General features: G+C 40.7%; 1 protein-coding gene across 2 annotated transcripts in view; it reads left to right on the top strand.

Moving 5' to 3' along the window:
- Positions 1-14,105, top strand: part of HECW2 (HECT, C2 and WW domain containing E3 ubiquitin protein ligase 2) — a 128,744-nt gene that overhangs the window by 90,097 nt on the left and 24,542 nt on the right. For both annotated transcript variants that reach the window (XM_030453895.1, XM_030453896.1), the window contains 8 exons: positions 1,124-1,274; positions 1,565-1,668; positions 3,216-3,340; positions 4,913-5,098; positions 8,691-8,825; positions 11,542-11,644; positions 12,622-12,718; positions 13,543-13,626. In XM_030453895.1, coding sequence (XP_030309755.1) covers positions 1,124-1,274; positions 1,565-1,668; positions 3,216-3,340; positions 4,913-5,098; positions 8,691-8,825; positions 11,542-11,644; positions 12,622-12,718; positions 13,543-13,626 — 985 coding nt within the window. The remainder of the gene's footprint in view (positions 1-1,123; positions 1,275-1,564; positions 1,669-3,215; positions 3,341-4,912; positions 5,099-8,690; positions 8,826-11,541; positions 11,645-12,621; positions 12,719-13,542; positions 13,627-14,105) is intronic.

Genomic DNA, 14,105 nt, shown 5'->3' with positions numbered 1-14,105 from the left:
ATATGAAGGATTTTTTTTTTTAAATAAATTTCACATGTGCTATATTTTGAACAGCAAACACAGTGATTATGCTATAAGCTTTGCATTCATGGAATAGTAGTTTAATTTTTAGCTTGTGTTTTAAGTTTACAGTATAGTACATAATTGTGAATTTGTTTCTCCTTTCAAATTTTTCCTTAGGTGGTTCTCTTTATTCTTTTTCTATTGCTCTGTTTTTTCTTTTGTTCCTCTGAACTTACTTTTTTTTATTACGTGGCCCCAGCCATTGTCAGTGTCTTGGCATCTTGCTCATTTTATTGCCATTTCATTTTATTAGGCAGCCAGTACTTCTGACCCAAAAAGCTTCTGACCCAAGGCCTGGGTGTTGTGATGCACCTGGTGTCTGCTGAGCACTGAGAAGCCAGATGTAGCTGAGGAAATGTCTCAGAACCTTCCTCTTCTGGTGTGACTCCATGGCCTAGACTTCAGGTCTTGTCTGGAGCAATATTCTGCTTGCACAAGAAGTAGAATTTGCCATTTTGTTCACTGAATCAGCCATTCTAGAACATGCATTTAGTAAATGAAGGAGTTTGATTGTTGCAGGTGCCCATCTTTTCTGGCAGATTTGCCAAAACTTTAACTCAGGTGCATGTGAACCCAGGAAGAGCACTGGGATCTGTTTTCTTAGTTACTATTAGCTAGAAAAAAACAATGACAGGTGTCAAGCTTTGGAAGGTTTTTCGTACTTATCCATTGGCCTTTAGCACTAGAATCAGCCTCAGAGATTGGATCTTTAAGTACTTCAGTCCAAGAGAATCAGATTAAGTATACTGGTATACTGTTGTTTGATTGGTTGGTTTTTTTTTGCTGGTACTGGTTAGTGGGAAATAGAGAAGACAAAGGAATATAAATTATTAGGTCTGGGTTCAACAGAAAGTCAACTACAAGGGGGGAATTTGATTTTCAGGATAAAACAGGGAAAAGCCATGTCTCTTAACCTTCCAGTGAGAAAGTTCTGACTGAAGTTAGCCTATAAAAGAGGAACTTGGAACAAGGGGTTCAGTTACAGAAGTGACAGAGCTGCAACACAGAAATAAATAAACCCCAAGCCCTCTGTCAGTCACAGTATTTTGTTGCTTTTTAGACTGGGAGGCTCGAATAGACAGCCACGGACGGATTTTCTATGTGGACCACGTGAACAGAACAACAACCTGGCAGAGACCCACAGCCCCCCCAGCCCCTCAGATTCTCCAGAGGTCAAATTCCATACAGCAAATGGAACAGCTGAATCGCAGGTGAGGATTCTTTCTCCTTGCTGCTTGTCAGTTGTCTGCTTGCAAAGCTGCATTCACCACTGGGAGCCTGAGTGTGAGGACAGGGTCACAGTTGTCACCACAGCTGGACACGTCTGTTTATTTTGATGTGGCTGTCCCTTGCAATTTGTGTGTGGGCTCCCAGGGCTTTTGTATTCCACTTGTGCAGAGATTTAGAAACTAGAAAATGCAGAAGTTGAGTTGAGTGTGTATTAACCTTGGAACAGAGGTACCATATGCTATATATGAAGTCTAGTTTTCTAACCCTCTAGGTACCAGAGTATCCGAAGAACAATGACTAATGACAGGCCTGAAGAGCATACAAATGCTGTGGATGGAGCTGGAGAGGAAGCTGACTTTCACCATTCTAATGCAGGTTAAAAGACAATTGAATTCTTTTTCTCCCCTCTCCAAAGGGACCACTCATCTCAGAGATGGTTTTATGAGGGTGACAAAAGGCAGAAGCTGACATCTGGTAGTCTGGGTGAAAATGAAACCATTTGTTTTCATTGCTGTCTGGTTTTTTGAAGGTTACTGCTCAGTCTGTTCAATATGCTCAAGAGGTCAATTTAAGATTCAGAGCATTTTTCTGACAGCACCTGACTGGGTAATAACACAGGCAGGACTTTTGCAGTGAAAAAGTGTAAAATTGGGTGGTCTGGGTTACGGATATTTTGAGTCTGCTGCTGCATTTTGAAATGGTAGAATATAGGACAAGAAAGGACTCTGGGTACTCATCAGCTTCATCTCTGTGATGCTGGTAGATAGGATGAGCTGTACCTAAAGCATACTGGACAAATGCTACCTCACATTTTCTTGTAACATTATCCAGCTGATGGACACTATGCAAGTGTTTTAAACAATCTACTCTTCACAGTTTCTCTTCCAAGGTATTCTTAAATCCATTACTTCCTAGTCTTTCTTCTTGGCTTGTGTTTTTGGGTCTCCATTTGCTTTGTTGACCTACTCAGGGTTGTCTGCATCTCTTCTGCAGCTCCTGAGGAATATTTTAGAAAACAAAATAAAGCTATGATTACTGTAATGAACGGATTCAGAAAATTAATCCAATACTCAAGTGCTGCCACCCTAAGTTTCCAGTCATTGCAGAACTTGTGCTTTAGTCAAGGGCTCCCTTGATATTTTTTCTATAAGGCCTTAGCCTTTTCCTTTTGCATCTGTGTGCCTGTGCAGCTCCGTGGTTTGTTGAGCTGTTAACAAATGAGTTGGAAGCAAATTGAGGCTGAACCCTAATCAGCAAGTTCATCTAAATAAGCTTTTCATAGATCCAGTTAATAACCTTCTAAACTGCAGGGAAAACCCACCTGGTGACACATTCCAGGTTATTCCAATTATGACCTGTCTCCCCCTGTTCCTTTTATTCCATAGCATTTACCCATCCATATTTAGAATCTTACTCTTTGTTCTTTTCCTTCTTTTTTAAAGTTTCTTCTTACTCTGTTTAGGGTCTCATTGCCTGCCACTCTTCCCCTTTTTCTGCCTGTGGGTTACTGTTCTTTGATATCCATGGTAACTGTATTTATGTGAATAAATGTTCATTTGCTAGGGAAGTTTGCAAGATGTATAAGAAAGAAACTGTGAAATGTAGAAAATGGCATAAAACTGAAAGATGCAACTTGAAAGGTACTTTCTTGGCAAACTGTTTCCTAGCCACATAAGCTGCTGATTTTTTTTTTTATTTTTCACCACAAGCAAAAGTCACCAAACTAAAACTGTGGTATTTTCAGGGACCTCAGTGCTATGTTAGCAGAAATTCAGGAACACTTACATGAAGAGTACTTAATAAACCTGAAATAATTGTATATTTAGTGCTTTGCTTTTGTGATGCAGCTCAATGCAGCTGTTTGCAGTGATGTTTTGGTAACAATTATTACTGGAAATCTTTCTCATTCACTTTGCTGTTAGATTTTCGAAGAGAGAATGTGCTGCCTCACTCTACCTCCAGATCCAGACTTACTTTATTGCTCCAGTCTCCCCCTGTGAAATTCCTTATCAGCCCAGAGTTCTTTACAGTGCTGCATTCTAACCCTGTGAGTATAGCACCTACAGCTGAAAGACTGTCATAAATAAGTCCTTACAGATGTGGTTGTCTTGTGTACAAAGGTATTCCTCAATGTTTGATGCTGAGACATTGGTAGTCCATAGGGAGGCAAAATTTAATTTTTTTTTTTTTGCAAAATTCCTTGCGATCAGTGGGCTATCAGACTTGTCCTAGTTGGCATTATAACTTCTACAGTTTTTATTTTGTGTTCTGTTCTTCATCTTTCTTACAATACAAAATTCATTTGTTTGTTGAAGCAAGAACTTTCCCACTGTGCTTTCCAAGCAGGTGAGAGACAATTCTGAAAATGATGCTTACTTTTCAAGATGAACACTTTGCTGCTTATGGGACTATTTGTTTGCCCCAGATTGTCTGGTTTATATCAAAATATATTGGAGGTCACACTGAACAAAAAAGTATTGTAGTATATATTTTCCTTTTGCATTTTGCCAGTTCTTCAGTGCTTCTTACACATTTTTTTCCCCCCAGAGTATCTCTTTTCCTTTGTGCAATGGCATGTATAGTGTGCATGAAGTAATGGAGTGAGTAATTTGTTATCTGCAAGCACAGTAGTTAATAATTCAGTGGTTTTTAAATTCCTGGCCAGTGTTAGTTGGGTTTTGATAAATGTTATATGCATGTCTCTGTCTGAAAAATTCTCCTTATCTTGCATAGCTTTATCTTGACCATACAAAACAAGACAGAGACAGATGAGACCTCTGGCCAGGAGTAGAGGTGCAGGACCCACAGAGTGGTTTAGGTGGCAGCATCCTGCAGCAGGAGAGGAGGATCCATGTCTTGGCCTCTCTCTATTGCTAATCCCAAAAGAAAAACCTGGGTTCTGGTTGACTGGAAGGAAGGACATAAACTGTTCCTTCTCCCCTAATATTTAAAGTTTTGCCTGTTTCTCAGTGCTCACCTTTTACTCTCCTATTTTCATTTTATTGCATAAATGACATGGGCATGCAATGATAGGGGATTTTTGAAAAATCAAGAGGTGGAAACAATATTTATTTTAATTTCTTGTGCATTTTTTCTATTTCTACAATGTTCTACAATATTTCTACAGGCTTGTGAATCTCTGTCCTGAAGGAGACATTACAAGCCTTACTGCTGTATTCCATGGCTGAATTTTAACTTGTTATTTTAAAAATGGGGGGATATCTACAAAATCTCTACTTTGAAAACAATTTTATTGTAATAGGCTCCTTCACAGTTCCAGGGACGAGTGTGGTAAATGGAATCTGTGATATATTTCACCCTTTGCTGAAGTGAGTCAGGAAATTTTCTAGATCCCAAACAACGTAAGTATCATCAGTTATCCCAAACCTCAACAAGAGGATCAGTTTGGTTTTTTTCCATAGTGTTGTGGCTTAGCTGGAGGTTATTTTTAAAGGTTTCATGGGTGATCAGATGATTTATTTATGGTAGAAACGTTGCCTCCTGTAAGAAGGAGTTTTATCTTTGCAAGGGTAAAATGGATAAACGATAAAATGGGTAAAAAATAAAAGAGATAAGAGATAAAAGAGGTAAATATCCCTCTTGCTGTTTGTTTTTGCAGAGTGCCTACCGCATGTTTACAAATAACACGTGTTTGAAGCACATGATCACCAAAGTCCGGCGGGACACCCACCACTTCGAGCGCTACCAGCATAACCGAGACCTGGTGGGCTTCCTCAACATGTTTGCTAACAAACAGCTGGAGCTGCCCAGAGGCTGGGAAATGAAACATGACCATCAGGGCAAGGTAACTGCCATGCACACCTGGGGTGCGTGCACGTAGTTGTCCGGGTATGAAAGAGGCTTTCACCAAAAGATTGGATTTTCTCATTTGTGCTGACGAAGAATGATGTGAAAGCAGAAGGAGACTCATAAAGAGACTTCTCAATCATTAGAAGGCAAAGACCTTAGAGGAGACCTTATTCCCATGTTCCACTACTTAAAAGGTGGCTACAAAGAAGATGCAGAGTCCCTGTTTATACGGACTCACGTGGGTAAGACAAGGGTTAGTGGGCATAAGTTGCTCCTGGGGAGATTCTGATGGAATACAAGAGGTAAATGTTTCACCAGGAAAGCAGTCAGACACCGGGGAAGTGGTGGATTTCCCCACTGGACAGTTTGAAGTGTCAGCTTAACAGAGTGCTGAGACATCTCATAGGATATTACCTAGAAGGGTTGGACCAGATGATCCTTGAGCTCCCTTCCCATCTGACATTCTATAATTCTGTAAAAACTGCTAGAAAACCTGCAGTTTTACAGTGAAATAAGTTACTCAGGTTCCCTTGGATGTTTAAAACTTCTTTTGAAAGAAATATCTACTGTGTAAGTACAGGCAGTTCCATGGAATTCTTTGGAGTTTTGTTACTGTGTTCGTAAACTTATTCAGATACAAAATTCCTTTATTGTTGTTTGAGATAATTTAGCTTTTGTTTAACTGTCAAGCTTTTCCTTAGGGCTTTTAATTCTTTTTGGGGTCCATCTTCATCCTCAGTGTTGGGTAGAATTCATTGCTGCACAGATCTGCATACACACACACGTGTACAGACAAGCACCCAAGTGCATTTGTGCACTATGTGTAAGCACATCTTTATACTTTTAAAGCCATATGCAAATGTATATACTTATAAATTATATTTCTGCAAGACGTGCAAATTCTTAAGAAGTTATTGTGGAACCTTAATTTTTTTTTCTTGCTACAATGAAAGAGTCCATAGCAATTGATTACTGATGTCTTCAATAGAAGAAAAGGTATTTTAGCAAGTTTCTCAGCCTTTCACTGGAAAGACAGCTTGGGCAGCTGACTGTGTTTGATGGACTAAATGTAGTTTTGGCACTACCCAGCTTATGAAAGGCTCTTCAAGCATCATAGATTTATGGATTATAGCTAGGCAGGAGTTATGAGAGGAATTTTTTTGAAAGGAGACTGTGAGCCAGGCTGGATTTTGAACTGTGTGCCAATGTCCAGATTAGCCCAAAGCCTTGAAACCCTAATGATTATCTTCACCAAAACTTCAAAGCAGCAATTTCTCCTTTATTTTAAGGTTGGCTGCTACTAGCTGGCCTGGAAGCATTCCTATTTATTAAGACATGATTGTCTTTAACTTCAGACTGAGTTGTGTATTTAAGTGCAGCGCTTAAAAGCATTTTAGGTCCTGCTAGGTTGCCACATTAACTCCAAGCACAGTGTAACTCAACTCAGGTTAGTGCTTTCCCCTGTGCTGAAAACAGTACCTTGTTTTTCTAAGAGATTTTACAGTAAAACATTGACTTAATTAAATCAGCCTTTGTTTTGGTGAAAGTGCTTTGTATCTTATAAATACACCTGGACTAAACAAAATAAAACAGTAACTATAGAAGCATTCCAAAGAAATCTATAGCAAACACTTGCTAGAAAGTGAAATAAACCTAGCAATCAGGAGTGAGATTTTCAGAAACTCTGTATATGTCCCAGCAGCCTCTTCCAGTAATTTTCCAGGCCCCAATCCAAAATGTCAGATTGCCTCTCATTCTGCTTTCCCACTGGTTTCTTGTTCTGTTATCTGTACACTCGTGCTGCAGGTGACATCAGTCTTTGTCAAGATGAACAAGCCCTGCATTAGGCTCAAACTTTGCAATAAAAATTGCATTTATTAAATAAGGTTCATAGTTTTTGAAGGGTGGAACAGTCAATTTCACTTGTTTATCTGTAACTATAACATCTGATCAAAGCAGAGTTCTTCTTTAGTGTCCAGGTACTGTGGGTCCTTGCCTGTAGCGCAGGGTAGGGCTGCAGGCCATCTCTGTTAGGGCTGTGGGAGACTTGCTGCCCTCTTCTGGAGCTTTTCTAAGAGTTTGCAACTTGGATGTCCTTCCCTACACTTCTCCTTCCTTGGGAAAGCTTGAACATTCCCACTCCCCCAATCCATAATGGTCTTTCCTTGCATTATAGACATGCTGGTTTGTGTACTTACCTTCACACCAGTCAAAATAATTCCATTTTCTCTGGTCTGGCTGTACCAGGCAGTCTCAAGCAATGATTTCCTGATTCCTATCAGCACTGCTGCTCAAAGAGCCACTTCTGCTCTCCTCTCATCCCTGGAGGGCTGACTGAGGTTAGGAAGGCCAAAAAGAGAGTAATTTTAGCCTGGCCCAGCTGGGTTCACTGTGTGGCTACACAAACCCTGGGATAAAACCAGTGGTCAGGATGGGGGAAGATGCAAATGTTTCTTTTGCTGACACTGCAGGACTGGATTGTTTATGAAGCTGTGGTCCAAATACCTCACTGGGATCCAAGGATAGAAATGGCTCCCGCAGTCCCTGGCCACCTCTCTGATTGCTCAAACCAGATGTCACGTTCCTGGAACTCTCCTGCTCAAAACCAGGATCTTTTTTTGTCATTTCCATGTGTTGCCAGCATTGCCACCGAAAAAAAAACAAACCACAAGTGTGTTGAAATAGAATTGTGCTGGTTTCCAAGTGCAACACTAACACTGGAAAAAGTTCGTGTTTCTGGCCTCAGAAAAAGTTTAAATTTCAGGGCTTAGAAACCTTTCTGATTCAAATTAGACAGAATTGGAGGAGGTTTTCATTACCAGCATTTGTGCTGCTGTGACCTTGCTGACAGAAAATGACTGAGCAGCCACTTTGTGCTAGCTCTCACCAGTTGTCATCACTTTTCTAACCCTGAAAGACCTTTTCTTTTGGGTTTGTTTTGGGGTTTTTTTGTTTTTTTGGTTGGGTTTTTTTTTCGGGGGGGGGTGTTGGTTCTTGTTTTTTGGTTTGTTTTTTCTTTTTTTTAAGGTTGTTTTTTGTTTGTTTTTTCTTTTTTTTAAAGTTAGAATTAGCAGTATCAGGAGGATAGAAAAAAAGCCCAGTGGCCTGTAGTAGTTCATCACAGGATACAACCATACATCTGACATACATCCACCCAATTGTGTCCATAATTACGTGCTAATTAGTTCACCAAAGGAACGGGTTTTCCACTTAATGTCATCTTTTTAGATGCTTGTAAGGAAATGAAAGGGAGAAAAAAACAAGATGACTGCTAGTAAACACTGAGGTCTTCTTGACATTTATAACAAAGCTTCCTACTTCTGCTGCTTGTCAGGTGGGAACATCAAAGGCCTTTTTGGACAGGAATGAAGTAAAGCATTTGGAAAATCCATCCCTTCAGTGGGATGGAAAACTTTCCCCTCTCCTGCTGGAGGGAAGCAGGAGCCACAGTGATTTTCCAGCGCCTCACATCAGCGAGTGACACCTCGATCCTGACCAAACATTAACCTCGGGTGGATTAAAAATAAAAATAAAATAAAATTTAAAAAGTCCTGGCTATAAATTCTCCCTTTTTGCTCCTTCTCCAGGCTTTCTTTGTCGACCACAACTCCCGCACCACCACGTTCATCGACCCCCGGCTGCCCCTGCAGAGCAGCAGACCCACCAGCGCCTTGGTGCACCGCCAGCACTTAACCCGGCAGCGCAGCCACAGCGCTGGGGAGGTGAGCTGGGGCTGCCCCTTCTCTCTGGGGGGGTCACCAGGGTTTTAGGGTCATCCTCTTTCCTATCCTTCCCTTCCCAATTTTAGGTTGGGAGGAGCGGGATTCCTTCCGTGCCCGCAGAGTGTTCCTCTGTAAATGTTTATTGTTTGCTTTTGGTGTGGAATTTCAGAAGGGAAATATCAGATGTGAGTTTGTCTCACTTTTAATTTGCAGTAACCCCATTTAACCACAGGAGAGCATCTGATTACAGATGACCAACATCTGTATCCTGTTTTTCACTGTCAGAATATGTCTTGTTGTCCAGCCAAGTGTGTTGATACAACTCTGCAGCTAAGGGGAGGGGGAAGTGACTGTGTGTTTATAGAGATGTGCAACTTTCCTAGTGAGTATAAAAAAAATATTACCACATACAAGCTTCTCCCTGCTTTCTGAACAGAAATACATGGAAAACTCTGTTTTGGTGATATGTCACTGACAACCATTTTCACCAGCAGTCTCCATGTTACTGTAATTTGCTTTTACTTGTGAGCAAGAGTATGTACAATGACTGAGACTTCACTTGTTCTTTATTTAACTTTTATAATGTTGGCTGTGTGCTGTCCTTTCAAAGAAGGGCTATGCCATGCCAAGAATCAAAGGTAAAACAGTTGGGAATGGCAAGAGGACAGCTCTGATTTATCCTTTTTATAGCTCAGTCTTGTGGGTGTTGAAGTTCTGCTGGAGGCCTGTTTCAGAGTAGGCATGAACCATCTCTGCCACTTCTCTAAAAGGTCTCCTGCTGAGCTGCAGCAAGTCAGCTGCATATCTGGTCATGTCCTATGTGAACATGGTTTAGTCACCCCTGATACTTTCCACACCCCACCCCCAATGTAAGGTGTATTTTACAAATGCTCTTAGATAGTGTTGTCCATCAGCTTGGTGATGTGATGCAGACAGTCATGTCTTAGAGCAGGCAAGGAAGATAGAAGTGTCTTCATGAAGACATTCAGATCTTTGATATGGTAAAGCAGATATTCCTGTTATTACTAATTTATAACAGAGCAGAAATATATATTTTTTTCCTTAACTTTACCAAATATGCACTGAAATGATCTTTCTTTAAACAGCATGCAGAAGCTGCCCTTAAGCCAGAGACTCATGTCAGCTGTGCTGCTGAAGTTCTCAATCCAGCAAAATGAGTTAGTTTATCCCAGGCCATTGCATATACACAGTGATCACTCCCTGCCAAAATTTCCCAGTCCATCTAGATAGATGAAATGCCTTAAACCAGATTTCTACAGGTGATTCTAGAAGTATTTCTTTAATATTGTTACAGTTGTGACTCAAACAGAAGTATATTTCCAGACAGGAATCTCAAATACAGCAAGTTGAGACAGTATTCTCATTCTGGGATTAATGATGAGATGAAGTTCATTTCTATGCAAATGCATGAATCTGAGCACCACTTTTTCATTTGCTCTTACAACTGAAGTATTGCATATCTGCAGCTGATTTTCCTGGTTTTGATTCCATTCCATCAAGGAACTGTACATTATAGCAGATGATGAATACTTAATGAAAAGAGAATTCTTAAAATACTTTCTTTGGATTTATCTCACCACAGACTTTAATGTTTTGAAGCCACTGACCCAGTTTGTACAGGGAGATGCTCTAAAGCAAACATTAACCAGTGTAAGGAATGCTTTCTTAGCTGACACTGAACTCCAAAATGAAGCTGGAGCTAATAATAATGGCATTCCTTTTCCAGCACAGTGCCTACAGGAAATAAGTTTTCATTTATCTCTGAGGGTATTATCAGAGACCACAAAGATCTTGGGAGATAGCTCGGGACTTCTGCTTCTTTGTCATTTCAGAGACTGGATTTAAAAACAATCTTAATAATTATTTGGTATTTTGCAGATAAATGTTTCAGAGGTCTTTGAAGCTTGGAAGTGCAGTTCAAATGTTAACCATTACATGTAGGCAGAGGAACACAGAGTGGGATGAAAAAGAGGTCAAACAAAATGCTTTAAAATAAGTAAAATACAAAATACTGACACAGTAGAAATGGCTGAAGCCTCAGTACACAGAAAACTGCAGCAGTTGTTCCTGAGATCACAAATGCTGCCAAGAACAATTTTACATTATGGTTCTACCCTAAAAAATGTTGATATGCAACATTTTTTTAATCCAAGAAAATAAACACACAGAAATCAGAACAGTTTTACTGAATGGTTGTAGGAAACAGTTTAGGAGGCATTTGCCTTGCCTGAAGGTGAATTCACTTCTTTATCCTCCTGCCTCAGCCACAAACCTGTTTCCAGTTCAAATTTAGATAAACTCCATTCATGCACAAAGGTAATTGGGTGGGGGGGCTGATGGAGGAACAGAAGTTGATTTTGAACAGCCTTTGGTGTGAATGAAGATGTCTGTGGAGTACAAAAGACCCTCTGAAGAAACCCCAGTTGGAATTATTTTAGTCCCTCTTCAGGACAGAGCTATTATTTAAAAACAGCCCTCTACTTCCAACCAGCTTTGAGTCTTCTTTGAGGCACAGCATGTTAAACAAATTCTCACTCATAACTGTCATACACCACCACCCTGCAGTTGTTGCTGGTGACAGTCATCAAGAAAAGCATTTATGTACATTTTTAAGCTGTGTGAGTGGTCACTTTGGTGTAGGCAGGAGCATCTGCAGGCACAGAGACACTCACTGTGCTTCCTTGCTCATCCTCAGGTCGGAGAAGACTCCCGCCATTCAGGACCCCCAGTTCTGCCCAGGCCATCCAGCACATTCAACACAGTCAGCAGAGCTCAGTACCAGGACGTGGTTCCAGTGGGTAAGTCAGCCCACAGCCCCTTCCCAGGGAAGTTCTCTTTGGGGTTTTTCATGAGGCTGGGCTGGGTGGCAGCTCTGTCCAGCAGCACTTCCCCAGCTGCTCGATTGCACCCTGCAGGAATACTCCTGGGAAGTGTCTGTGTGGAACCAAGCAGCCCATGTGTGGAACTTCTCCCTTCCTAGCTCACTGGCTCCAAGTGCTGACAGAAAGATTTGAGGCCAGTGAGCCAAGTTGTGTCCTGATGGGACTCTGTGTATTCTCAGTGGTTTCTGTGCCACTTACTCCTGGGCATCTCATTTGGCAGGAGCTCAGAAAGTGTTAATCAGCTTGGAATTAGTCATTAGCTTAACTTCTCAGTTACATGCCCACAAAGTTACTGACTTCTCTGCCCCCAAGAACAGAATTTAGCTTATTCAATCTAACAGCTGTCACATTGTGCTAAATCAAGATAAATTAATCCGATTGACTGTAACTGGCTCTTTGTACTGTGACATGTTTACTTGAAAATCTCTGCTAATTTAATTCCCCTCCCCTTGCCATGGACATGGTGTGCACACACTGCAGGCTCAGCAATTAATGACAATTTTATATGGCTGTTTCCAGTGCCTGGTTTGTGTTTGAGAATGGATTGCACTGCACTGAAAACCAAGGTCCCTGTGATTTTGTTCCTAGCAATCAATATTCTAGTTCATCATTAGCTGAGTGGGAGTGATGAAATATAATGGAAAGTGCCAACAAAATTAGGACTATCAATAGTGGGAAGGACAGGTCACCATCAGATTAGGTTTACAATCAAGACACATTTCCTAAATGTTTCCTAAATGACAGCAGAATCAGTAGCCTGACATGAAAAAGTATTAACTCCAAGCTCTGAAGATAAATTCTGCTGCCATTATTGTGCCAAAGTCAGAAGGAATGCAGTACCTGTCTTGCAGTACCTCCTTGTTTCAGCGTGATGTTTTTGTTGATGTTTTCAGCTTACAATGACAAGATTGTTGCATTTTTACGGCAGCCCAATATCTTTGAAATTCTACAAGAGCGTCAGCCAGATCTTACCAGGAATCATTCACTCAGGTAATAAAATCAGAGAAGCCTGTGATCCCCACTCAGTGCAGAATGCTCACCAGAATTAGTTTCTTTCATTGAAATTAGCAGTGATAATAACAGACTGTAGCCTTGTTGGCCTATTCAAACATATTCATAAAGCTGTTGGAAATGGGTTTGGTTTTGTATTTTTAGGTAGTTCCCTGAAATTAAGGTTTAAGAGAACAGAGGTAATGTGTTGCTACCAAATTGACAGTAAAACTTTTGAAACAACTGGCAGAAGAGATTTTCTGATGTCTTCTACATATGCCAAGACAGCTGGATGGCATGGCAAATGTGCCCATTCATCTGAGTATGTGTACAGCTGGCAGTGTGGGGCAGAATGGCATTTGGTTTTCTCCTTATCTTCTTTTTTTTACAGAAAAAGTCTGTCCTGACCTGATGATGCCTTTAGTTGTATTCTTATATCAATCACAATTTTTACTATTTTGCTATATTTTTTTAAACAGGGATCTGCATGATTTGTGCGGGCCAATGAGATCGGATGGCAAAGGGTCTTTGATTGTTAAATGGTTGTTATAACTTGTATGCTCAGCTAGGAATTATAAAAAGTGAAATTTAGAAAGTAGCAAGATTATTTGTCAGGTGTATTCCTCACAAAGACTTTACTTCATGTACTTGGGTTTAAAAGATGGAATGACAACTCAGATCAGTGACTCAGGTACCTCTGCATCTCACTCTGCATTTATGATATACCCTGTATTAATTTTTTTTTTTTTTTGTGTTCCTGTGGAGTACATTGATGTCTTATTTGCAAAAGATATTTTGGAGGTCTTTTTTTACTGCTTCCACAGGGAGAAGATCCAGTTCATCCGGACAGAGGGGACCCCTGGGTTAGTGCGTTTGTCCAGCGATGCAGACCTTGTCATGTTGCTCAGGTAGGCACAGCTGCTTGTCTGGGATGGAACAGACTGGGGCATGTGCTGAGGAGCTCTGCAGTGAGTGCTGATTTCCCTTTCAGTATTTATACTTGCAGCTGGGGGAGCTACAGCTCCAGGTTTTTTTATTTTCATCAGCTAGGAGCTGAAGGTCACATTTTTCCATAGGAGAAATGGAATGTCTTGTTCTGTCTGAGGTAAGGCAAGTGCAAGAGTTCTGTGCTTATGATCCTGATGGGTTTGCCCAGACCACCTTTCCTTGTCCTGTTGCATCCAGCTCTGATGTTTAGATGGGTGGTAAAGTTTAGGTCTCTTTACAAGAATGTGCCCTCTTCTGCTTCAAGAATGCATCTGTTCAGTTCTGTGGTTTGGGAAGTCTGTGAACATTCACACTTGAGATGTCTTTTTATTCTTTCCTGTCTTGTTGCCTCTTCTCTATGCTATCAAGCAGTGTCCCCTTAATTAAAGGAAATACTGTT

This window comes from Calypte anna, chromosome 7, assembly GCF_003957555.1.
Source record: "Calypte anna isolate BGI_N300 chromosome 7, bCalAnn1_v1.p, whole genome shotgun sequence".
NCBI lineage: Eukaryota > Metazoa > Chordata > Aves > Apodiformes > Trochilidae > Calypte > Calypte anna.
The sequence above is the reverse complement of the archived record's forward strand: the minus strand, read 5'-3'. Positions and strand labels throughout refer to the sequence as shown.